This window comes from Dermacentor albipictus, chromosome 5 (assembly GCF_038994185.2).
Source record: "Dermacentor albipictus isolate Rhodes 1998 colony chromosome 5, USDA_Dalb.pri_finalv2, whole genome shotgun sequence".
NCBI classification, from domain to species: domain Eukaryota; kingdom Metazoa; phylum Arthropoda; class Arachnida; order Ixodida; family Ixodidae; genus Dermacentor; species Dermacentor albipictus.
In genome coordinates this window covers 148,399,770-148,426,591 of record NC_091825.1, presented here as the reverse complement: position 1 = coordinate 148,426,591, position 26,822 = coordinate 148,399,770, and the positions used below count along the sequence as shown (strand labels likewise).

General features: G+C 48.4%; 1 protein-coding gene across 1 annotated transcript in view; it reads left to right on the top strand.

The window, feature by feature from the left end:
* Nucleotides 1-26,822, top strand: part of LOC139060199 (uncharacterized) — a 51,783-nt gene that overhangs the window by 18,195 nt on the left and 6,766 nt on the right. Inside the window, exons 2-25 of the mRNA XM_070539163.1 lie at nt 2,114-2,177; nt 3,264-3,352; nt 4,395-4,723; nt 6,204-6,308; nt 6,784-7,083; nt 7,591-7,788; nt 8,104-8,284; nt 10,138-10,263; nt 11,152-11,339; nt 12,077-12,361; nt 13,074-13,247; nt 13,524-13,795; nt 14,146-14,398; nt 15,385-15,676; nt 16,379-16,581; nt 17,227-17,489; nt 18,043-18,121; nt 18,468-18,626; nt 18,792-18,905; nt 18,986-19,172; nt 19,933-20,176; nt 20,794-20,974; nt 24,128-24,338; nt 26,394-26,510. Of these exons, the coding sequence (XP_070395264.1) occupies nt 2,114-2,177; nt 3,264-3,352; nt 4,395-4,723; nt 6,204-6,308; nt 6,784-7,083; nt 7,591-7,788; nt 8,104-8,284; nt 10,138-10,263; nt 11,152-11,339; nt 12,077-12,361; nt 13,074-13,247; nt 13,524-13,795; nt 14,146-14,398; nt 15,385-15,676; nt 16,379-16,581; nt 17,227-17,489; nt 18,043-18,121; nt 18,468-18,626; nt 18,792-18,905; nt 18,986-19,172; nt 19,933-20,176; nt 20,794-20,974; nt 24,128-24,338; nt 26,394-26,510 (4,614 nt within the window). The remainder of the gene's footprint in view (nt 1-2,113; nt 2,178-3,263; nt 3,353-4,394; nt 4,724-6,203; nt 6,309-6,783; nt 7,084-7,590; nt 7,789-8,103; nt 8,285-10,137; nt 10,264-11,151; nt 11,340-12,076; nt 12,362-13,073; nt 13,248-13,523; nt 13,796-14,145; nt 14,399-15,384; nt 15,677-16,378; nt 16,582-17,226; nt 17,490-18,042; nt 18,122-18,467; nt 18,627-18,791; nt 18,906-18,985; nt 19,173-19,932; nt 20,177-20,793; nt 20,975-24,127; nt 24,339-26,393; nt 26,511-26,822) is intronic.

The following is a 26,822-nucleotide window of genomic DNA, read 5'->3' as shown; positions in this document are numbered from 1 at the left end:
GCTGTGGAGGCCAAGGAGCATAACTTCGTCATAAGGCATTTCCGCGGCATCAACTATATAGAAACCTGATGCCTATCTGATCGAGTGGTAGTGGTATCTCTGTTTTAATAGTCCTCTGTGGAAACAGGAATAGACTGAAAGATAAGGAGGTTAGCCAGTTCTCAGAACCTCTGTAGAATGCCCCAGTGAAAAGCTGGGTCCCAGCATTCCAGGAAAACAAGCTCAATGGTGCAGTTGAAACTCGATTTAACGAAGTGATGACCACGCTAGAATTATTTCGTTAAATCGGGAAGTTTGTAAAATTGAGAAAGAAATTTTTCGGTCCTTCGAAACCTAAAATTGTAACGTAGCGACACGCAAAAGCTACCGCGGCACCGTATTTGCCGCTAATCCAGCCACCTCTCGCATAAACCATGAAATAACGAAAGCAACCACCGCCTCCCCTACCAAGGCGGTGCTTAGTCCGCAGTTCCGTGCATGGGCGCAGCGCGCAGCCTCGACAAAATAAAGCTAGGGCCTCGACTAGGGCGCCTAGATGTTTTAACGCCTTAGCTTTAGAGCGCACGCTCGAAGAAAGACCCGTCTGTGTCAAAGTTAAAAACAAATAACCGCGTTTTAAACTTTTATTTAGGGAAACAACTTCATTAAATCGAGTTGGGCCAAGTTAGTTTCGTTAATTCGGGTTGATGACAACATTGAACACTATGGGTACCTGCCGGGGATCGGGAACTTCGGAGATCGGGAACTTCGTAAAATCGGGTTTCGTTAGATACAGTGTTAAATGTATCAGGCTTCTTGCAGAGTACACAGTTTGTCGTCCAGGGTACGAACAGAGCTTTTTCGCACAAGCCATATTGTCGCTGGTAGCGTGTTCGTGTGCAAGTTGAAGGATTTTTTTACGTGTGGCTTAACCGGAGACATTTGTTAACTCTCTTTAAAACATTTTGTCTTTGTCCTCCACGCTCTGTCAATTGATATAGAGGTTCTGGAATGAGTGTGTCAGTAATATATCTCTGCATATTTATTATAAACGGTGTGCGAAGTATGTCATAGAAAATCTGACAGCCAACATATCGACAGAGTGCACTAGTTCGTGCATGCATCCTCTCCGAGCACCGAACATGTCTTCACTGGACTTTGCAATACATTCTGGAAGTAATCTGAACAGTCGCATTCGATATCTTTCGGTCTCGAACAAAAATAAAACGCGAAACATCTAGCCGCAAAACTAGTGAACGAGTCCAAGTCCACCGCGTTTGACGGAGTGGAACAAGTTCGTTCTGCTAGTTCGCTCACAGCTCGATGCCCAAATTAATGCTTCAAGGACCCTGTGCGTCATATAAATGCTGGAAGGCGATGCGCACAATACGTTCATTCCGCACCAATTCTTGGATACTAGGAGTACATTGCAAATGGATGCTCGCGAAAACATTGATAGATATCTTCCTTGCTACCCATCTGTTTCATTGTTTTTTTTTACCTTCATCGTCAAGATTGCTTCTGTCCAGTGTGCTTCATTACAATCGCACTTTTTTACCCCTATTGTAGGCGGCAATGGCAGCTATGCTTCTACTGTGCCAACGCCAATTAGCTATTCGAAATGATCGCCGCTTGTGTCACATTGCATAGCACATGCGCGCGCACCAGTCTCCTTTTACACCATTGAAGCAGGGACTGAAATGGGCAACTTTATAGAATTTGATTAACCGCTTTACGAAAATTTCGCTTCACATATAGGTGCGTTGCATCTACATAACCTTTTCTCTTAACCCCTTAATCTTATTGTTCGTCGTCGTCGTCGTCGTCGTCGTCGTCGTCGTCGTTGTTGTTGTTGTTGTTGTTGTTGTTGTTGTTGTTGTTGTTGTTGTTGTTGTTGTTGTTGTTGTTGTTGTTGTTGTTGTTGTTGTTGTTGTTGTTGTTGTTGTTGTTGTTGTTGTTGTTGTTGTTGTTGTTGTTGTTGTTGTTGTTGTTGTCCTGGAGTGAGTATTCTTGTACTTCGCTCTCTCACTATCTCTATTTCCGGTCTAAAAAATATGAACATTGGCTCCCTGATTAAGAAATTCATTGATTTCATTTGTTCAGACCAAGCTCACAGCTTGTTCTATTGCTACAGGGGCAGCAGACGGAAGCAGTTGCACAAGAACTGTGGAAAGCTGCTTAGATGGCGACTGCAAAGTGTAAGTCGCACCAAAATACAAACGATAATTTTCTTTCTTTCTTTCTTTCTTTCTTTCTTTCTTTCTTTCTTTCTTTCTTTCTTTCTTTCTTTCTTTCTTTCTTTCTTTCTTTCTTTCTTTCTCTCTCTCTCTCTTTGTGTGTGTGTGTGTGTCTATGCAAGCATCGGCACGCTCAAACGGTATTAGCACGCTTAAGGAACTGCTCAGCGCGAACCAACAAGAGCATGATGTTGCGTTTCGGGAGTCTTGTCCACGTCGTCACAATTTGCTCCTCTCCCAGGTCAAGCACGCAAAGTGTGCCATCGCGTGTACGACCAGGCACGCGAAACTCCCATCACAACATTCTACGACGCGCCACAAGAGCTACCAAACGGAACTTCCAGATTATACAGCTTCATGTGCTTCTTCTGCCTTTTTCTTTCTTTATTTTCTCTCCCTTTTTTTTCCTTTTTCTCTATGGTCGATTTTCCGGCCATCTTAAGCTGTCGAGGTATACCTCAGTAACTGTTTCGGCCACATTCAGTTCTAAAGAAACGAGCCTGAAGTTCAAGTATAGGAAGACCAACGTCTGTCTACCAGTGCATATGTTTTCAACATTAGTTGATAGTGCTCAACTGGTCTTTTCACGTCATGGTCGCAGACCCGTTATTGCTGTTAAAGTAGAGGCTAAGTCATTCGAACACGACAGCACATACCTGAAAAGCAAGCTTGATTTACCCTAAGCCTTTTCCTACAATAACAAGAAAGCAGATTAGACCAGACTCATGAGATACTTTAACACCAGCGTTCAATGTTCACTTGCGTTACCGTGAGGGCATGATGTGCACCGATGTCGGTATCAAGGTACGCTGATATGCGCCTAAGCACCCGCTTGCAACCTGAGTATCGACAGAAGCTTGCTTAAAGAGATTTAAGCTTTCCAACTGTTTTTAACTGTTCGTTATACGATTCCACGTTGATTCGCCTGTGTGCGCATTGACATTGTCATTTCGGACTAAACGAGCGGAGAAACTATATATATAATGACTAAGACTTGAGTTGATTACGTTGGCGTGGCAAGCGCAAAACTGTAACCTTCTTTTCCAGAACGATACCGTGCATCAACGGAGCTTGTGATGGACTTGGCCGCTGTATCTGTAAGCCATGCTGGGAAGGTGACTCTTGCGACGAGTTTGGTGAGGCGCATTTTGTTCGGTATTTTCTCTGCCTGTGATAGTCTGTGACGGTAACATGGATGCTTAATATTTTTTTTTTCCTTCCTGCGTATCATTCAAGCGTGTTTCTTTATGAGGGGATTTTGTGTCGAGTGTGTGATGTACAGTGCTGTCATATGACAAATTTCCTTTTACCTGTGGTGTTCCGTGTTATAAGGAAAAGCATTAATTTAATACGGAGTTTAAAATATGCAGGTTGCAATATACAACAAGAGTTGATGTTTACGATCATGTGGGCACCATACTAGTGACTGACTGGCGGTTTGCTCAAATACGCTAATCATCGTTAGCAGCCTTTTTTGTGCCCGCTGCCGGACAAAAGCCTCTCCCAGAGGTCTCCAATAACCACAGTTTGCATCAGCCAAGGAGGAGGAGGAGGAAAAAAAACTTTATTTTGACAAGAAATTTGCAATCTCCCAGGCCCCTTGGGTCCCCGCACGACCCCACTGCGCTCAAACGTTCATGTTTAATATATCCATGACGCTGACAGCTCAACTCCTCCTTATGCCTGCAAAGCTCCTGATCTCATAACCCCACTTATTCCTCTGCAATCCTCGACTGCATATCTTCTTTCTTATGGGGGGGGGGGGGGGGAGGGGGGGAGGGATGCAGTTACATGCAAGCATGCAAACCCGATTCATGCAGATACGTATTCCTTTCGCAAGCCATTTTGTTGCTCTGGAAGACCACCGGTTATAAGTTCTGCTCATGACGTGACCTGTCAAACGTCACTATACTTCTTAAATTCAGCTAGAATATCAACTGCACCCTGGCTGCACTGTACATTCCGCCGTGTTGGAATTTTTAGCCAATCAGAGAGGCCGTAGCAGCCCTGTGAGCCAATCAGAGCTGACAAGATGGCGAATTTCGCGGTTAGCGGTGTTTGTAAACGTTCAGAGTAGCACTCCCTCGCTCTAACTGCACTCAGGAACCATTAATGTCGAAATATAGACCACATATACCACGCATGACGCGTGCCTTCACCGCGCGAAACGGCGCCCAGTGGACCTGTACCCGCCGTCGTTTCCGACCCGGTCCGAGGTGGTCGGCATCTCGGAGCCCGATGTCGCCCGGCCCGTGTTCCGCGCCGTGGCCAAGGACCGCGACCTCGAGGACACGTGCGAGGGCCGCGAGCCGTGCGCCTGCGCGGTAAACAGCTACGGCATGGTGGCTGGCAACCGGTACCAGCTCTTCTCAGTGGACAACGTCACCGGCCACGTGACTCTCGAAGACCCGCACCACCTGGTCGAGGGCGTCCCGTTCCCTGTCACCTTTGGCGCCTGGTCGCCGGGCAGCTTCGAGAACGACACCGACCCGGACACGACCATGCAGGTTTGCACCGAAGTCTCGCTGTCATTGCTAGTGTTTAAAGAATATAAGAACAAGAACTTATTAGAGTGGCGTGCACATTGCAGATGGTGCTTAGAGAGCAAAACAGAGAGTGTTTATAAACTCGTTACAATTAATGTGGACAGTTTTATAAAAGCATTGTGGAATCATCATATCGTGTATTAACCATGCGTTGTGTGTCATATACAAGAGACCGAGGAGTTGCACCGATGCACTGGGCATGCTTCAAGGGGATATTAATGACAAGCAAGGGAGCAGTAAAAACTAGTTGATATTTACAGCCGAACGCTTTCAAGGTAGGAACGTTCACGTGCCTAAAATAAAAAAAACTACCTGAAGGTTGAAACGATTGCACTCAAGTGAAGGTTGAATAAACTGCCGTTTCAGAGTTGGCTCATCGTAAAAGCCTAGAAGCAACGCTTCAGTAACCAGCTGTCTGCCGCTTCCCCCCAGTAGGTTAAGTTATCATAAAGACACCGTCCAGGCGGCAAGCATTGATGCCACCAACATACAGTTTATCTGCGCATAGGTAACGACGCAACAGTCGTGCATTTCCGGTTGCAGAGCGATCACTTGTCGTTCATCTTTCAAAACACTGTTTGTGCCGGTTTAGAGGAAAGTTGTCCGTGCACGTGGCTTCAGAGGCATCCATTCTCTAGCGAAAGGTGCAGAAGTAACCTAGTTCGACTAATCTTTGTAAAAGTATTATTGATAGTTTGCCAGCTTTAGCTACAGTGACAGACCAGGCATCAGTACTAAGGTGGCAATAATTGCAAACGGCCTATAACAATGCTGGCGTCCAGATTACGGGATCGACGGTGGTTTATGTCGTAAATAATGCCACGATAGGGGCTTTTTAACGTACAATTTGGATCAACCTTAACGGGAACGCCTAAATGACAATGAAACCAACACAGCAACAATATTTCTTCAAAATGATCGGATAAAGATGTAGTTACAGTGATGCGTCAGGCATATATCTATGTTTTAACAATATATAGTCTGCAGGCATTTATGCTATGCCTCATGTTGTAATCGATAGATGGGTTGCTAACTAGATGTACCCGTTAAGACAGAATCGTACTTTGCGTCTTCGAAATGTAAATACAATAAAGATTGCTTTTCTTTCTTTTTTGTGTGTGTTCCTGCATCTAAACGTGGCCTCGGAGCCGAGAGATTGTGGTAATGATTATCTGATTGTAGCTGCCCTCTTAATCTGCTTAGCCACTGCTGAGAATTCGCCATTCAAAATTAAGCTTGTTTGCTTGGCTTTGCTGAATAGCGCTAAAGGTGTGCAGTAAAGCTAAAACCAGGCGATGTCTCTTTGAAGATAGCTGACGTAGGCTGAATTTAAACTGATAACAAGCTTGCTCATGGTGCTCAGTGGTAGCTAAAGTTAAAATGCCTTATGACAAAACCTTTTGTGCTAAGCTTATCACCTTTCGCCGATTCCCCATCTCAGGTGACCTTCTACCTGGACACAGCCGAGGACCACGAGGAACACAGCCACGCGCTGACTGGAGACATTGACAGGGCTCGCCATTTTCACAACCGCACCAAACGCCAGGTGAGGGCTCACCACCAATGAATTACGGCAGTTCCGTTCCCGACTCCCGCTTATATTAAATAAGCGGATACGTCCGCGTGACGGCATCTTTCTGAGGGTAGTAAATAGTCGACGAGTTTGTTTCCGTGATGACATCGTGTGCAGCTGTCAAACTCTAATTTGTTCAATCGTCACTTAGCTTTGTTTTAAATCATCACTCTATTTAGCCACGGGAAAGCGTATTTTAAAACATGTCACGTTATTTGAGACTCCTCGTTAAATATCAGCAGTTATCGAAGAGACAGCGCAAAAGTTGCCGTGTTCATTAAATCATTAAATAAAACAAGTAAATCAATATCGCGGTCAAAATTCTAACGTGGTGAAGCGAACTTGACAATTAAATTGCGCGGTACGTCAGGTGGTGCAAAATAACAGCCAAAACACATACGTGTACTATATACACGCCACGAGTGACGGCTGCCGTACGGTCGCACAGGCGCCGCCGTCGTCGACGGACTCGGAGAATTACCGGACCGACTTCAAGCTGAACATCGTGAGCGGCGACCCGGCCTCCATGGAGCTGGGCCGCGTGCTCGAGTACGAGCTGCAGATCACGGTGCCGCCCACCGAGAGGCTGGACCTCCTCGTCGACATCTTCACCAAGGACGTGATCGCGGAGAACTACGTGCCGCCGCTGGCCATCTTCGACGTGAAGACGGACCTGCCGCCCGAGATGACCTTCAGCGTCGGGGAGCCCGAGCCCAAGATGATCCTCAGTGAGTCCCTGAGGAACGTGGTGAGTGTTGCGGCCTGTCAGCGATTGGAGATAGCAAGTTCCTCCTTGCTGTATAGCCCACATATTATTTCTAAAACAGAACAGGTCTTTCTTAAAGCACTGCTTGCGGTGGGTAGCCCGAGTCCAACTCTTCCAGTGGATCACTCCGAAATGCGTGCACTACTGTCTCGATGGATCTGAATATTCAGTCGCGAAAATAACAAATTTTGAGAACATGCTGTAAGTCCGGAATCGAATCCGGGCAGAAATCAAGTCACGTGCGTTTACAGAAAGTCTCGCCAAATATTTGCACCCAAAATGGGCTGAAAAGTACCTAGGCGTTCCAATAAATCCCCTTTCTCCACACACACGAGAAAGTTTACATAACAGCAAATGTCCCTCACTGCGGGGCACACTTAAGCGGGACGTCATACCTGTGATAATCTTAGACTTTCGCTTTTATCATTTGCTTGGCCGAAGCATTTTCCAACGGCTGCTCGATTAATGGCGAACGTCATCACTTCCCAGTACGACCGGGTGGTGGTAGAATTCGGCAACATCGTCAATCCGGACACCAGCAGGAACATCCTCGTCCGCTTCTCAGTGACCGCCGTGCGAACACGAATGACGTCTAAGACTCACTACGTCACCGTCGGCGCCGAGTTCGACTTCGAGACGTACGTCTGGGTCGGCCAAACAGAAGTCACCGTTAACCCGCCCAAAGCGGTGAGTGCACCTTTTGTGATGCTATGAAGCACTTTTCATTTTGTAAATTCCCCATCTTTCACAATAAGCAATTCCTTACGTCTGCATCCCAAGCTGCACTGGTACAACCCATGGCGCTGAAGTAGAAAACGCTGGATTGATTTAGACTACATACAGTTTTTCAGCGGGCATTTGTATTCTGTTCATCTCTGTTTTGTCATAAATAAATTGCTCTGGAAAAGCTGACACAGAGAATGCCTCTTGGGCTACTTCATTTTTATCTGTTTTAAACACACACAAAATGAATACTAATGGCTCAATGGTGGCTCATGGCAGAACGAGGACGAGAAGAACCTGGAGGTCGATGTGAGTGGGCCGAACGAGATCGCGCTGGACAGCGCAGGCATCTACACCGTCGACATGTACCTCAGGATGCGCTCGGACCGAGTCACCATCTCCGTCACGGGACCCACCGACCTCGAGGACCTGCTCGCTGTCGGAAACCTTGGGGTATCCAGTGAGTGTCCGCTTAAATCACGAGCGTATTGCGAGTCAAAATACGCGCGTTCTTCCACTACGTCGGACGTGGAGCTCTTTTCTACGCTTGTGCACGTCTTCCTACATTTGCGATACGCAGCAGTTATGAGCGTGGAAATTGGCTGAATGTGTCAGTTCGCTGTTGAAACGTTCCGTATGCATTCCAGCAATTCCGTATATCTCTTATGGACCGTTTACGGAATTCATACGGAATCTTTATAGATTCCGTAAGAAACCAAGAGCTATACGGACACACACGGCATTGTTGGAATGACATACGGATCGTTACAATAGGGTTCATTCGTCCGTTCGCAACTATCTTAACCTGTGCTGCCGCTCCGAGGCTGGTGATGTCACGCTCGGAGACGGGGAGGGCTCCTTGAGCTTCGCAGAACGATAACGCGCAGATGCAAAAGAAAGGAGACGGCTCTTGCGCGGTATAGTTGTGAGGCTCCATATATCACATCCTAAGCTGCCTATGCTGAGTTATTACTACTTAAAACGAGTTCGAAGACGGTAACGCGGCCTACAATGCGCGTACGTGTAGTCGCATAAAACTCACCTTTGCTTTCTGTTTGCTAAAGGGTGCCCCGAGATAGCCCTGTACCTATCGACTTTGGTTGCATCGTACGTAGAATTATGATCTAAAATGAAAGAAGGAGGCCTGCGTGATGAAAGCGACGAGTAAATACGGCGCGCTCGAAGTTCCCGAAGGAAAACAATATTACAGTCGACTCTCGGTAATTCGACCTTGGCTAGTTCGACTTCTCGCTTAATTCGAACGTACTGGGAACGCACCATACATTGGCATTGAGGGAAAATTATTTTAGTTTGAAAGGGAAAGCATGCCGTTTCGCTCAAATCGACCCCCGCCGGCATTCCCTTGTGTGCCCGCGGTGGTTACTAAGGCAAGAAAACGCAAGAAATTCAGCACATAGCGCTACTGCTTCCCGAGGCGTGAAGCTGTTTTAATTTTCTTCTGCTTTACTTTTATTTTCAGAACACTCAGAACTTTACTTTTCCTTTCAGTTCCACGCAAAGGCAGCGTCTAAACATGTGGGCGCTTGTTGCCGCGTGCAGGTTGAGTCGCGCTTCAAGAGCAAAAGCAGAAAGACATCACAAACAGCTTCGGGCAATTATTATTTATTATAATTATTACTTTTTCATTTGCATTTGGCCGCCGTTTCTAAATTCGACCTTTTGGATCATTCGACCACATTTTGCGTGCAGGCAAGAGTCGAATTAACGGGAGTCGGATGCATACACTGTAAGAGTCCTGTTATACAGCAACTGTTCTCATTCCATACCGTTCCCATTCTATTTATTTCCCTAACCCAACACAGTGTATGTAGCCGGTATTTATACTGGCCATTTCTTATTCCTCCTACTTTTACATCTATTGTTATCATCTTCGCTTCCTTTATGTTTCTCTCGAGCACAGCTCTTTTTCTACATTTAAGACGTTGCAACGCGTCCACGACCACTCGCCTGTGCGTTAGCTCCTACAGATGATGTTGCTGTTACGTGAACCTGTGAAAGAGTTGTACATCTGTGCGTGTGTGAGTACACAAGCGAAATGTTGTGGAAATATCTGTTGAGTGTGTACTTTCTCTCTGCAATTACTATGGAGCAAGCAGTAAGTTTCGCCTACTACATCGATCATATATTAATGAATTAAAAACATTTATCGTGCGTAGTCGTGCGTGTTCCGTTACCGTGTGGTTTTATTTTTCGCTAGAGGATATAGAAGGCGCGCTTCTGCTGAATCTGAGCGAATGTGAGGTGTCGGTATTTTCACACGCGCAATCTTCAAGGTGCGTTATTGTTCTTCAGGTTTCAGCGAAAACTACCGGGCCGTTCCCAACGATATCAACCACTACAAGACGGAGCTCACGCCATCGGCGACGAAGGAGACCTACAGCGCTGCCAAAATCGACATGGGCCTCATCACAAGCACTGGTATATTAATTGGATTTTCTCTCACGTGCAAAGCTCAAACATATTGCAAGATCTACCTCACGACGCCTTCCGTTAGCCATGCATAAATATACGTGACAAAGGGGCGGTTCTTCACGCGCCTACTTGCAGCTCGCGGCTGGCTACTCTACCACCGTCCGCTGCGTCATAATCATGCAATATTGTATATTCTTTCCAAACTACGTAAAATTTACCAACTTATACTCTTGCCGTCCACATAAACTTGACGTGTGTTTGTTAGCAACGAGCAAAAGCAGTCAGAAGGCCAACTCTGGCATTGAAATGTGAAACAGCAAGCTCTTCTGTAAATATAGTAACTGTTTAAAGAAAATTTCAAAAATTAACGTAGACAAACCAAGAACACGAAAAAAATATATATTACTAATGAGGGCGTATTGTTGGGCTAGTTGGTTCACTATAGCGGCAAACGGTGCCACAGAACGCGAGGAACAATAAAGGGAGGCAGGGACGATTACAAGATGACAAACGGCGCCACAGAATACTAAGGACAAGAAAAGGAGGCAGGGACGATCACAAGACTCTTGTGGTCGTCCCTGTCTCCTTTGCTTGTCCTTAGTATTCTGTGCGCCGTTTTCCAATGTATTCATAATCATTAACAAGCTATAACGCGATCTATGCCCTTCTGGTGCCGCTTTCTCGAACGTACCCCCCTCCCCCCCGCCCTCTGCTCTTGAGGCAAGATACAGTGGAGCATGGTGCCGTACAAATTCCGTGTTCTATAGAAAACCGGCGTCGACAACGTCGTCGAGGGCCATTAGCGACGCGCCTATAGCAGAATCGCACTTGATGTGCGACCTTTTGAACTGCCTCTACGAACGGGTGAGCCTTTGCCCGCGTGTTCTTTTGCAGGCTCGATCTACCAGAAGGCCCGAATCGACGAGAACAAGATCAGCTTCACGTTCGCTCTGTTCGCCCTGAACAAGCCGGAGTACGTGGGCGAGACCAAGACGGCCATGCTCGAGATCACCGTGGCCAACAAGGTCATGTACAAGGAGCCCATCTACGTCAACCTCACGGACATCAACCTCGACGAGCCGGTTGGTATCGCGCTCTGCAAAGCAGGCTGCACAGACACTCGCCACGGTTGCAGCGTTTCCGTTGTTGTCGCAAAGTTTCCTTCTCCTTCTTGCTGCGCCTGAATTCTTCGCAATCGTTCGTTGCTTCCGTTGCGTCAGTAAGTGTGTTGTTGCAGCTGCGATTACGATAGCGGCTGTGGTCCGATACGCTTGTGCACGACGTCGGAGGAAAGAAATATGCGTCGTCGTCACTGTTTAGTGAGCGAGCATTGCTGCTGTTGAGCAAGCTACATCCGATTGCAACCCTCGCCATGTGGCACTGACGAGCGTTACAAATGACGAAAGGACGAGAAAGCGCCAAGGGAAAACGACAAACATTGACGCAGCCTCGGGGCTGCAGTGCGAGACTTTATGCCTCGAGGCTCCGCACTATTGTTCTGTCGCATTATCCGGCTTAGAATTCGCCACTAGACGTGCTCAGACGTAGTTCTAAGCACGTTCTAGTGCTACAACTACGTCTAAGAACTACGTCGACGCTTGCTTATTGGTCTGATTTACTAAAGATAACTCATTACATGCAGTGTGGTTCATTCTTAAAGGAAACACCTGAGTAATATCTGGCCACTATAACTTCGATTTCCTTGTGGAAAGGTGACTGATGTGTGACGCGTTATGTCGACAGGTGCTTATACCAAAATATTCTCCAGACCTTATACCAAATATGAGCTGTATAGTGTGCCTCCATGTGCGCTACGCAGACAAACAACATCGAGGACGTCCTTCCGATAACAGAGCTGACAAAGACAACGCTAGGCAGCCTGCTCAAGTTTACGCTCCACCTGAACGTCACTTCCGGCGGTTTCACGGCGATCCGCGTGATGGCCGAGGTCGATCCCGAAAGCCCGATGCAGCTGTGCTCGGCGCGTTTCGACCTCGAGGAAAGCGGCTTCAACTTGCCCTGGGTCAACACCAGCTCGGCCGAGGCTACGCTCGAGAACGATCACTACGTGGTGGACCTCGGCCGCGTGTTCGTCTCCCACCAGGTCAGCTGCAGTCGATCGTTGTGCTACTCGTAATAGGGTTCTCGTGCCTCACGAAGGAAGCACTACACTACACGGTCCCGGTAAAAATAAAGCCGAACGCTAGATACCCATCAAACCAGCTGGTAAATATTTTTTGTATATGACGTGTAAATTGAAACGAAGATCGAAGAAGTAAACAATATACGGCGCAGAGCTTTGTTGAAGTTACGTGAAAGTGGCATGAAACCCACTAAAATATTCAACAAAAATCGTTTTACTGGAGCCTGCAAGCCTCTTCGGAGCGGCCATTACTACCGCACTACCCCCGTACGTGTCGCTTTGAACCACAACTACACCGAAACACTTCCAACTCCTAAGCTCTACCAACTTAGACCGATATGTTTAATTCTTTTTTCTTTTCATCCTCTGCTGTTAAAGCTCTACATAGCGTCGTAAAAACCGCATGCACATGATAGGGGCTCTGAAACATGAATGAGGAAGTTGTTACCGTCACAGCCCTCTCCCCTGTCATAGCCCCCAATGATATAAATGTCTTCTGTCTCTCTCTCTTTTGTTTTCTCGTACACCGATTCTAGTATCTGCAAGCACTTTGTGAACACCGCCTTGCATTTCTACAATAAGAGTCCATACTGTACAAGCCAGTCAACCCTTGGCGTGTCACTGATTCGTATACTCTGAGACGAGCACGGATTTCTCGTTCCGCTATGTGCAGCGTACGGTGAGTTCTGCCCGGGAGAACACTCTGGTGCTGGAGGTGTTCGTGTACGTCGACTACACGATGGACGTGAACCTCAAGGAGGGAAACCTGTTCCCCATCAAGATGAAGGTCGGCAAGGGAGACGACGGGCTGCTCGTCCCTTTCGAGGCGCTCACCCTCGAACCTAAGGTAGGGCGCGCAGAAGCCGCGTGATTCGTAGCGTACACTCTAAGGTTGTTTTTTTATCCACCTGTGCACTGCCACCGAATTGGTCATGAACAGTGCTTGTTAAAGTTAGAAGGAACTTAAGAAAACAGCCTTTCATAAAATCCACGTATTGGCAGCGCCCTTTACTCAAAAAACGCCTTAGAAGACTCGTAAATACTAGCTCGGGTGACGCTCAATAACCATATTTGCGGTCTGCAAGTGGCACAATGTCGTGAGTGCCGTCGACTCTCCTTTCAGCGCTACATGTACAACCCGGACGTGAAGATCTTGGACGCGGTCGGATGGCGGGAGCTGTACGTGAGCGGCGCGGTGGCGCTGGACGTGGTCGTCTCGATGCCAGCGGGCTCGACACACGCCAACATCACGGTCGACGTGGCGGGCCAGAACAACCCGAGCTTGCCCGGTCTGCACGTGTGCCGCGCCAGGCTGTCCTTCGTGGGCCGAGCCATGCCCTGTCTGCAAGCAGTACGCGACACCATCAACATGGAGGGTGTCAGCTATCCCAAGCTGTGAGAAAGCGTCCTGCATTGCATTTATAGTGCGTGCGTGCTAAAGAGAGGATATATGTGGCCCTCTTTCTGCCTCCGTTGCCTTGATTTGCGCTGATTCTTTAAAAGATGCAAAGTAAGCTTGCAAGTTAGTAAGCCGGCAATTAAGCGAAAGAGGCAAGTGAATGTGTACGAGAGCGACTGACAACGAACGAACGAGTGAGCAGCTAAGTAAGATTGGTAGGTGATTTAGTAGGTAAGTGTGAGTAAAAAGATAGCGAGTGAGTGCGAGAGGAGCGAGTGAGCGAATTAACAAATTACGCGAAGGAAATTAAGCGTAGAATCTTCTGGTTCATCTCCGTCAATCGCAGCAACCCGGCCCGTAGCGACACAGACTCGGGGCAGGTGTCCCTGGGCACGGTGTCTCACATTCCCAAGAGCCTGAGCAACCTGACCGAGAGCAAGATGATCATCAACTTCGTGGCCACCATACAGGACGACGCCGAGTTCGCCAACGGGGCGCCGTACGGCATCGTCACCACCGTGTCCATTGGCGGCAAGAGCGTCTTCACCGAGGAGAAGAAGTTTGCCGCCACAAGGGGGCCCTCCAAGGACTTGCTACGGGTGCGCTTTCATGCACCTTCAAGTTCAAGTTCAAGTTTATTGTTATTGCTTGTAGAAGAAACGGGCTTACATATTATATACAGCATCAGGGGGTCCCAGAGTGAGAAACTGCCAGGGGGACCTCCTATCATTAGTGGGTAGAGCAGCAAGTAGAGGGCGAACAAATAAACAAAAAGTAGGGGGGGAAACGAGTCAAGAAATATAATTCTTCCTACCAGTCCTATCCAGTTCTATCCTACATTCGAGAATACTTTTCAGCTGGCCCATCTAGCAAGTCTGGTTTGATTAGAAAGACTGAAAAGCTCTGTGGAAGACATTACGGTGTACTGCGGTACCGCGAGCTAATTAGCCATTGATGTTGTGAACATCTCCCCTGCATGTCACTGAATGACTGCTGGGTTGAAGAAGGGGTGGGTAAAGATGGCGTATAGATTCAGCAAGTTGAACGCGCAATTTGTCCCAAGTCTCGAGTAAACGCCTAAAGACATAAGCACGATGAGACCCACGTCTGTTTTGAATCACCACTTCACCGCGATGCATGGTTTACGAACGCAGGATGACATAATATGCAAGCGATGAAGACAGTTTTAACGAAATGTAATTTTTTGGATTATCATTTGTTCTTAATAATAATGCAGTAACGGCCCTCCGCCATCTTCCCCTTTTACCACTACCCCACTTACAGAGTAATTATTTGTTTTATTTCTGCAAAAGTATCACTCTCCGAAACGTTCACTTATTTTCCCTAACCTGGACCTTTGAGATCTGTTCGCAACGTACACGAAAAAAAAATGACCACTCGGCAGAGGCAAACGATTAAAATGAAGCGAAAGACGGTGACAGTTGTGTAGCGTCGTTTACTTTTCAGGCACAAATATTTCGATGAGACGCGCCGTTCTTAGACTCCGGTAGCTGACTGCTCCTTTCTACTTCACGAAACGGACCCATTACTGACGCCTGATGCCCCGTCGCACGTTCTGGCGCAGAACAACCCGATCTTCGCGTACACGCGGCCTCTGTGGACGTCGCCCATCGTCCCCGGCATGGTGGCCGAGTTCGAGCTGGTGCTCAAGGCGCCGCCACGCAGCATGGGCCTGTACCTGGTCGAAGTGAGCACGGCGAGTACCGACGTGAGCGTCTGCGTGCTCAAAATAAAGTCGGTGGGCGACACCATGCCCTGTCTGGACCCCGACACGCCGGCCACGTACGCGCTCCACGACGACCCCAACGACGGCAACAAGAGGGCCTCCATCGCCCTGCAGGCTCTCGCCAACGTCGGTGAGGAAGATACCTTCTGGCGCCTTCGTGGCCACACGAGTTCAGCATCATCGGCTCCTTAATTTACTTCGTGAACAACGATGAACTGCATGTTAAAAGTGCGACTACACGGTGATCAGATACTGCGCCCTTGTTTGAGACCTTCGCTGAAACATTGGGCTCAAAATTTAGCACTGAATTTTTTTTTTATGTGAACGATACTGGTATGGGCTGAAGTCGAGTGACTGCGTATAGTACTCTTTTATTAGTGTCAGTTGAAATGGATTGATCCCAACGCACATAATTTGGGGCTAAAGTAGGACAGCCGGTCGTTAGGAGATATTCTCTGTAATACCTTTCGGCTATGGTATTGATGAAACTTCTCTTATGTTAAGAGCGTTCCGTCATTGGCCAGGGTTTGGATGCTCGCCATTTATGATAACAATCGACGTAATAGCGAGAAGACCATCACCTATCCAAACTAAATAGAGAGAGAAAAATAGAGATAAAATTACGCCGGAAATGTTATATCTTGTAACAGTAACGCTGGAGTTAGACATTCGTGAATATATTACCAAGGACAACCAAGAGGCGATGGCTGACCTCGGGAAATGTGTAACCACACTCTTGAACAGTGCTTTAGAGTCCCTTTAACCCCGCGCTGTCATCGCTTGTTAAGACATTCATCGCTGCGGCGGTTGACGGGCTGTCGCTCTCGCTCAGGCACGTACCCCATGCGAACGGTGAAGGACCTGGACCCGAACACGGTGGTTTTCTCCGTCATGATCCGCGTCAAGGAGACGGCCACCAAGAACAAGGCGCTCAAGTGCCGCATCTCGTACGGCTCCAAGGGCAACTTCGAGGAGAGCCTCACCGTGCCCGTGGCCAGCGGCGCCGCCGCGCGGACGCCGCAGCACGACGAAACGGTGAGTGCGGTGTGCGCGCCCGTCGCACTCAGCGGACTGAATGATGCGTCAGTGGCGGCCGGGAGTAGGAATTGCAAGTGTTATCAATATCGCCGGAGCGTAAACAGCCTGATGAATGTTGTCATACTTGGAGAGCCGATCAATGATATAGTAGGTATAGGGTTGAGTGGGGTGCCAAGCGGGGAGGTCACTGAGAGTGTCTGTACGTTTCCTGAGCAGAAATCTAAATGGAAGGGGCAGAAACTGCCGTACACTTCCGCGCATTTCAGTGTACATATCTGAACTGATTCCGCTACGACAGTTGCACTGATAGTTAACGGGAAAATGATGCTTCGCTTATAGCTGCCCATGAGCGATCGGAGCCACAAGTTTCTGTCAAAAGAACGTTCTTAAATCAGCTGAGTATAGATCGTATAGCAGCGCAGTGCATTCCTCACGGTTACTGGAAGACGGTGCGACTCCACAACAAGTAGATGCAGAACCGCAAGGAGCGCACGTTCAATCCTTGCAGTTCTTTGCAGGCTTCTTCTCTATAGTTTTCCAGTTACGGTGACCCCAGACCAGTTATAGCTCCAACTGTCGGCCTTATCGAACGGCTCATGTGACTAGGAATCGGTGATGACCCATCGCCGTCTGCCTGCACAGCTCGCCAAGCCCCCTCGGCAGATGATGGTCAGCCCCCACGAGCCCACCTTGCACAGCCTCGCGCCTGGGGCGATGCTCCTGGTGACCCTGTTCCTCGAGCTCGAGCCGTTCACCGCGTCCACGCTCAACTTCGACCTGACGCTGGACGAAGGTGCCGCCACCATGGACGATTTCGAGCTGTGCCACGAGGGGGTCTCGCACCTGGGCATGAACTACCCGTGCGTCAAGCCCAGCCAGTGGAGCAAGCTGCCGGTCAACGCAGCGTGAGTTGTTGCGCCTGAAGAATTGTCGCAAAGAGCTCAGAGTCGAGGGTTTCTTCTGGCAAACGTCATCGCTTCCCCATCTACGATATAGTGCAATGTCTTCCGTACAGAAGCACCGTTAACGACACATGTCAGCCCAACTAACCTGCTAGCCCTCTTCGACAACGCTAAGCTTTCGCACAACTGAAATTGCCCCTGTAGAGGCACTCGCCTTGCAGACTCATTAGTTGTGGTACTCTGCTACTGGGAAATGTAGCTTTGTTACAACCGTTAACTAGAGCCTGGCACAGACTACGACAGTGTGCCTTGCATACATGGCAGGCACTTGATCGAGGAGCAACATGTGCCCGTAACACAGTGGATTGCTTTTCTGACCATTGGAAATAACACCAAGGCTAAGGATGTCAATGTGCTCAGCACTTATATTTGTTAATTATCAACACTTAATTTAGCCATAAGTAATCTAGTTAAACTGGCCGCATTCTCTAGCAGAGCTATGGCATCCCAAATCTTCCTTATAACCTGCAATTTTTTTTCTCACTTTGTCCAACAGAAAAAGAATATTTGGGCACTACGACTTGCACCTTATCTGCAACTCGTACATCGAACGGAAGACTGAGGAAGAGAACATGGTAAGAACACTCCTTGCTGTTCGTCAGAAAATGCCGATTCACAGTAACACAAACGCGGTGTATCAATGCAGTGTGGTAAATTATGGCAATTATATAATATTCGTACAATTTATTTGCCCAGAACTTTTATGATTACGCAGAAAGGGGATAAATGAGTTCACTTGTTGGCACTAAAAATAATGACCAGAATTGTAACTCATAGTCTACCCTCCTACACATTTTCTATTTTCTATTTACTACGCATATATGCGTCAATGCCCTAGTGCTGTCGCCAGGAATGTTGTGGCATGACCATCAATCGAAAACGGTGCCAGACCGCATGACCACTTCACAATTCTGCCCACAGTTGAAGTTCACGGTGCCGCTACTGCTTAAACGGAACTCGAGCCTGCTACCAGGAATGGAGGTCAGCATGACTGCCACCGCTGTCTCTGGACAATCGAGTCGCAAGACCGCGACTACCCGACTGCGCATCGTAGATGTGCCGGACCAGACATTGGGAACGGTACGTGCTTGGGAACGGTCCACTACAGGTGCCTAAATGAGCAGACTCAGCGGCTTCGATAGCTATAGGCCATACATAACAGATAGTTAGTACCCACCGCGTACGCTGCATGGATAACGCGGTGTTGTGTTGTGTGCGTACTTACACGGTCAGGCGACGTTACAGGGCGATCCCCAGGTCAAGTCTTCTAACCCGGGTCCTACAGACATCCGAGTTCGACAGCGGCTCTGGATCCCCTTCAACATCACCCTGGCAAGGGGAACCATGGCCGAGCTGCACGTATGAGGCTGCATTATTGTGTAGCGAACAGTGAGTGCCGCGCGGATCAGAAGCGCGAATAAAATGGAGCGCATGCGCAGGTCGAGGCCCGAGGCGCCGTGCACGAAAAGAGTGGCATCGTGAACCTACACGGGCTGCGAGTGGAGGCCGTGGGCCGCAACATTCCTTGCTGGCGAAGCCGACCTCTGAACTTCACGCTCACGTCGTCTTTTGCCAGCGTGCAGACCGACAAGGCGTCCGCGTCGCTGGGCTTCTATGCCAACCCAGGTCGGTTGCCACCGCTGCGCTCATTTCGATCGCTCTGATCTTTTCCTCCATTACGGAACTTGCGGCAGAGGCGTTCCTTAAGGGAAAGAGTAACACCGTGCGAGTTCGTATATCGTTGCGTTATACGTGATCATCCAACTGCTTATCTTTCCATACGACCTGGACTTGGTCGTATGGTTTCAAAAAAGCCTCGTCTGCTGGAATAATTGCCCATACGTAACTTCATCCAGCGCTGAGATTGGCTTCGAGAGAAGCTCGGTGCGTGGACGGAGTGAAGCAGCTGTTCACTTTAAATGAGATCACGCGGCATCGCCACCTTTCATTGACACGTGCGTACACTCCGGTTACTCCGGTTTCGTACCTGTAGGGTACGAAACCGATACAAAGTGCCGAGCGCCGAGGATGAGGGGGCCTGGGTTTTCAGTACCATCGGCAAAGATCATGCTCGACTTCTGTTTCTTCCAGATAAGCTATACAGTCAGTCTTAGTCCTAATGTGGGCACGGTCAACAAAGGCGGAATACATTTTACGCTCGTAACGTTGATAATTAGTGACATCGCTTTAGTTCGTTACATCACAGCTTTGGGGGTTAGAGTACAGTAGGCTATGAACCATGATGATATAGAATGTAGAAGCTGTCCTTTTTGCATCAGGTCTTGAGCGACTTCTAGTTCGAAAAACTCGTCTCCGGTATGTGAGACTCGCATCATCCACGCTCCTTTCTCACCGCGACGTGCCCGTCCTCCGTTTGGCGTCGCAGGCTACAGCCACGTGCGGGACAAACTGCAACAGGGCGACGACGACCTGGTGGTGGAGGTGCTGGCCGAGATGACCGACCACCCGGTGGCCGACGACGGCAGCCGTCACCCGGTGACGCTGCAGGTCAGCGCGCTCCACTGGCGCGCCACGGCCACCCACATGCTGCGCATCGTGCGCACAGGAAAGGAGAGCGCGCTGGTCGACGCCCGGGTGCTGGTCGACGACAGCCGCGTCTACGAGAGGGAGTGAGCGCGGCTTCCCCCGTGTCGCTTGCGGCGAACAGCCGACGCGTTGGCGAAAGCTCGAGAGTGACCCGCGTCGAAATTTCTGGCTTATGACCGAACAGAAGCACTTCTAGCCGAGTATCCTGAAGTTATGCCGGGTGGCAACCCGAGCGAATTTATATATAGACTGATTGCACGCTTCCACAATGAGGACTTTGGCGTCCTTTCGTGTTATAATGTTCAAAAAATTAAAGCGCAGGGTTTGAAGTCCCGAATCTTCGCAGTGGACTATGAGCGACGGGCTTGGGATTAATTTTAACCGCCTGTGGTTCTTTAATGTCCACCTAAAGCGAGGTATGCACGGCGTTTCTGTGTTTCGTCCTCGTTTAAATGCTCGTGACGCGGCTGGAAATCGAACCCGCGACCTCGTTCTCGGCAGCGAAACGCCGTATCCACCGCGGCGGATACCGTGGGCATGTGTAAACCAACGGGCTCAACCTACTGTAACCGCTTATTACGACGCTCCGAAATAGGGCTAACAATAATTACTGCGGGTTCACTCGACTTCTGCGTCAGTTATACTTCCCGTATCACCGGACCGACGCCAAACGAAGTCTGCAACCTCTTCCCCGGCGCAGGGACCGGGTCTCTATTGCGGCGTACATTCGTCACTCGGACGACTCGACCTCTGAGCCGAGCAAGCTCGTATTCCGCCTGTTCCTGCCGTTCTTCATCACCTTCGAGTCGCTGGTCGAGGTGGTGTCGGTCAGCCACTACCAACCCGTCGTCAGGAACACTAGCACCGGCGTCGACATCGAGGTGGGTGCCGTTTATTTAGGGCTCGTGTTATCTTTTAGTTGAGTGCGTTCCTTCTGTCAAAAAAAGATAAAATGAAGGCATCAAATAATGAGCTCACGATAGTAAACTGTACTAGAAAGCGGGCTGGTTGCTGCTCTAATTACGTGCATTCTGAAATTCGCGGTAAATAAAGATAGCATAAATTTCGAAGAACACAGAAGCCGCTGGTAGGCCCGGATCGACCGATAGCGTGCTATATTAAGGCGAAGACCTTAGGTGGCTCGTTTGCAATGGCTCGTATCCGAAAAAAGTCCAATGATACAAAAAAGCAGTGATGCAAACAATATTATCATCAGGAATGACTCATACCCGCGTAAGCAAGCAAATATGCAATGGCGGAATATGAGTGAAGAAACGAAAAAAAAACGAAGGCAAAAACAAAGGAATAAAGATGGAGAGAACGAAAGAAAGAACGAAAGAACCTTTAGATAGTCCATTAGGGGCTGTCATGTGTCGTTGAGGAGGTCGATCTACAGCGCCATACGTTTATTTCACACTGCGGCTCGTTATGTCCTGCAAGAAGACTGACCCCCTTCGATCGAATAACTTAATGCATTACCACGTGTTCAGCAGGCTTTCGCCTTCACATGTTACAGGAGTGTAACATGCTATCTAACTTTTTTTTCTTCCATCATCATTCATTCCGTCTTCTTGTATATTGAAAACAAGCAAAACACGAAATTAAATCTTCCGGGCAAATAAGAAACCAAACGCAAACGTTTTCCCTGGCGCATGTGACTGTTCAACGCTTCGACTGAAGGTTGAGTGCCTCGCTCCCTGGGAATATTCCTCAAAGTCTTCGCACAGCTCGCTAACTCGACTCTTTGGTTCTTTTGTTATGCAATGTAGTCCCTGTCTTTCGATAGCCTGTTAATTAGTTGCGATCAGACGCTGTCAAAATCGTATTATACGTCACGAGGAGCTAGCGCTTCAACTTCAGAGTGAGAGTGAGTGAGTGAGTGAGTGAGTGAGTGAGTGAGTGAGTGAGTGAGTGAGTGAGTGAGTGAGTGAGTGAGTGAGTGAGTGAGTGAGTGAGTGAGTGAGTGAGTGAGTGAGTGAGTGAGTGAGTGGGTGAGTGGGTGAGTGAGTGAGTGAGTGAGTGAGTGAGTGAGTGAGTGAGTGAGTGAGTGAGTGAGTGAGTGAGTGAGTGAGTGAGTGCGTGAGTGAGTGAGTGAGTGAGTGAGTGAGTGAGTGAGTGAGTGAGTGAGTGAGTGAGTGAGTGAGTGAGTGAGTGAGTGAGTGAGTGAGTGAGTGAGTGAGTGAGTGAGTGAGTGAGTGAGTGAGTGAGTGAGTGAGTGAAACATAAGGAAGTGCAGGGTAGATGGACACTAAAGGCGAATACTAAGTGAACGTTGACTGTATAAATAGCTTTCCAGAAACCCGGCAGCGCTTGTTTTGTGCGAAGAAAATCCTTAGTTTAAGAGAAAATTGCGTCTGTAGGGTCCGCATACCTCTAGAGAGCGCAATTCAAGTCGCCCGCCACCAAGCGCGCTATCGTGACTATATATAAAACCCCTTCATACTGCTGCCGCTGTAAAAAAAAAAGGAAAGAAAGAAAAAAGAAAAAGAAAAGCGTAAGCTGATGGAGGGGCTTCAGTCGTGACGTTGCATACGCCATCATCGCCCTTTACTGCAATCGGTGAGTAAAATGACGGCCGACAGCCGGCGCTACGGTTTCTTGCTCAAAACGCAAAAGCGTGGCCAGAAACTGAGCCAAGATAGAGCCGACAGTGCGAACGAGGAAGGGAAAGCGCGCGCTGAATCATAAGCGAGACCTTCCACACTCGTCGTGAATGGCCTCTTTCTTTGCTACTTGCAGTTTGTGCAAGTTTCGCGAGTCAGCAAAACCAGCGCAGCACTGCGCGTTAACGAAACTACCTAAACGCGAAAGCGCGGGTGGCGCAGGGTCGAGAAAGGACGAAACCTAAATTTCGACCGCCCGCATCGTTGGGTAACGTCAAAAAGTTTTTTTTTCTAAGAATCGAATAATGTAGACAAGTGACATTTCTTTCGGTCTTATATATACAGTGCAATTATCTTTTTAATACGAGTGGTTGACAACCAGGGACAGAATTATAATGAGTCGCTGCGTTATCGGGCTAGTACTTGAATATTCCTGTAGAGCCTCACATTGTGTACTGCATCTACCTCAACTTCTCGATTACTAAAGTTTGTTTTCGTTAATATCGGGCGCCTTAGGCATTCTCTAGCATTCTTATATCACTTCAGCTTGACTTACCCTTTGCCTTTAGTGTCCCTTTAACAATCCAGCTTATAAGGAAGCTTTAGCTCGGGGCGTCCTATATGAATACATGGGAAAAGAAAAATTTTACTTGTCGGCAACCACTGCATCATATTCATTGATATTTATTTCATTTAGCATAAAACGTTAATATCTAGTGACTGTACGAAGCGGGTTTCTTATTTAGGTCATCGATCTTTTATTAAATGTTGTTAAAATTGCAAGATTGAGAAAAACGTGACTGTCAAGTTTATAACTTTATAACTCAGCAAAGAAATTTGGTATCACAATTCTGAAAATTGCATATTATAGCACATATAAAGCAAACAAAGTTTATGTATAATACATGACTCTCAAGCACACCACTACTACGTGAGTAGGACTCTGCAAGAACTCTCGTAAGCATTGTAACAAATTCACGTAAGATATAAATTGATATATCAAATTTGTCTGCTTTGAATATTCTAACAAATGCAGCTTACAGAGCTCCGATATCCGCTTACGGTACAGAGTTGCGGAGCTGTGAACGCGGTGCTTCCATTTCAAGCTTACCAATGTTTGGCAAGTTTTAACGATTCCGAGCCCCAAATCGAAATTCCGCTTCAACAGTCACTAGAAGTAGTTTTTCTCTCTAACGCAACATATTTCATTAAATTTGATCAGGGGTTACCTCAGAAAAGCGTTTCCGTGTATTACATGTATATTAATAGACACCCTCGGAGTTGGGCCCGAGCTAAAGCTTCCCCTTAACATCCTTACATAGTGACCACGCGCTAAGTGGCTTCCGCGCGCAGCAGTAAAGTTTAACGGAAAAGCCAACTTTGTTGCGATGCGGCGTCAACCGCGATGCCCTGAGGCACATAAACGCGCAGCTGCCCACGCTGATGTTCGCCGACCAAGTGGAGCTGAACATGACGCTGGCCGTGGACCCGGAGAACAAGCGCGGCTACGGCAAGGGCGAGACTCTGGCCACCATTCCGTACCGCGTGCTGTGCGACCAGACCTCCAGGGGATCGCAGAAGCAGGCGCAGGGGCTGCCCTGTGCCAACACCAGCCACTTGGTTTTCACCGTCAACAGCAACGGTCTGTGCATGCCGACTCTGTGCATTGGGTTTCACACAACTGAAACCAAATATCAAGGGGGGGGACAAAAAGTGCTTGTACGCGCTTCCAGGGTACCTTGCGTATCTGTTAATCAAGGCCACTGCAACAAAATTTCGGGCCGCGTAGAAAGTCTAGTTTGGGATTGTGTAGATATAGCCTGCGTGCAGAAATTTACGTTAGAAATAAGAGAGAATGAGTCAGAAAAATCCCGTAAGAAATTGGACATTTTGAATACCAAAACTGAAAATAAAAAAACGCCGCCATTACCGTTCGCCTGAAGTGATTCAGAATGCCTGGTGGCTCGGCACGACCTCCGCGGTTAGGAACCGCCCGCTGCTGCCCGCGGTGCGCTGAAAAATCTCAGAGGCGACATTCTGATACTTGCGTCACGTCCGCTAACCAGCAGCTGCACGCGTCCTCTGCTGAGGCAGCTATTCGACAATTACCAGTCCTACAATGTTGCCAAAATTATTCTGTGAAATAATTTTGAATTAAAATCCTTTGAATATGACGCAGCCCTTCCCCTTCCCTGCACTCCGCGAGATCGTGCTGTCGGTGTCAGACAGGCAGCGCACGGGTGTAGGACGCGAGCGATCGTGGGTGAGCTTTTAACGACTGACGCTGTGAGGGTGATAGATCGTGTTCGGGTGATACCAACGGTATATTGCTGGCAGCGATGGTCTGGTCAGAAGGATAGCACGCGGGCTTCATTGTCAGAACATCGCTGACCTCGTAGTTTGATTAATCCCTGTGAGAAGAACGAGAAACGGGTATGCACCACCACATGCTGTATGCACCACGCGGCAAGCGCTTGATGTTATGACTTCGACACACGACACATGCCCAGGATGTCAGGACTGGCCACGCGGAACGTGATCGGGCGCTCACACAGCTAGTAATCTAACATAAAACCAAACAAAAGCCTTAGGTCGCACAGTAGCAGTAAAATGAAATCTCATAGCACAAAAAATTAAGGAGTAAGCAGACCCTTCGACACCCGTATATAATAGCGCTACTTGATTCCAACAAACAATGGTCTGGCTTAGTGACTGTATTAGCTGATTTTGTGCACTTTGTACCATGTAACTACACGTAACCAGAAGGAAGCTGCAAAAAGAAAAACAAAGTTGCAGTTTCGCCAGAAAGCCGAAACATTGACTGCGATAGCAAATTATTAGGTAACTATACGAAGTAAGCTAAGTAGTTTTAACGGCCGTGTAACCTGCAGTAAACATTCGCTTACTTCATTGTATTAACAAGCATGGTGCCACGCTCGCACAGGCAAACACGAACAGATCTCGCTCGATGACACTTGCTGTCAGGATGCTGGCGTTATGAAGAGCTCTAGTGGAGAGCGAACGCTTCAACGCGTCTCCGAAGTTTGAAATTACGTGACCCTACAACACTAGGCGCGCGAGAACTAAGCGCGCATGGAGCCACGAGCAATCTCGGCTCGCCTTACCTTTGTACCCCACCGCAGATTACCTCCGAGATAGGGCCCTCGCGGCCGCGCTTAGCCGCGCCACGTGCAGCAACAGCCGGGCTAGAATTGGAGCCGCCCACTCACCTGCCTCCCCCTCTCCCCTTTCGCGCACAACACTTGGCGAGTGGGAAGACGACGCGCATCAAGCCACCATCCTTCTAGGCTCACCCTCTCACGCTTTCCCTCGCAGCTGCAACATATGGAACCGCGGCGCATGATACGATCTTATCGCACTAACGCTTTGTATACTGAACATCACGGCGACGGCGACGGCGGAACTTCACCTGTAGTCTTCCTATAAGTGATGTGGCAATAAAGTGCGCTCGTCCTTGCTTCCAAGCGCTTGTCCTGTGGTGCATGTTTCATTTATATTTAACATTGTGGTCATTCTGTTATACAATGGTTGTTCTTCCTTCCGTGAAGAAAGTGGCAGTCGTGCAACCTCTGTGATGATTCATGTGTATGCCGTCCAGAGCACCACGCTTGAACACCTGAAAAGCGCGTGCAATGTTTCTTCTTTACTTTCTTGTGGCTATTAACTGTTTTCACAGAGTGCGTCTTCGAGCTGGGACTGCAAAGTGGACTAATCGAAAACTGCCAGATAACGGCCTCGTCGGCAGCTGACACCTTGCACGCGCCGTGGGAAGTGCGCAAGGGCGGATCCAGTGGTACGTATCATCCTAGCGGTTGTTTCTACAGACCATAGGCAGAGCCCGTGTAACGCTGGCTCAAGTCGTATTTGTCCACACCGCCTGTTGTTTCTCCGCGCCGTGCAGCTTTATTGTCATCGTTTTCCGAACTGCACAAATATTTGCGGTTCAGTAAGCTGGTTGTGCAGGAAAGTATCTTCCTGCCGCGCAACTGAATCACAACACAATGTTTAAGATAAAGCACGCTTTAACGGCAAAACAATGCAAGCGTTGGGTTTCGCTCTAACAATTACAGACGGCGCTACTGGTACTCTAGCGCAATACCACCCT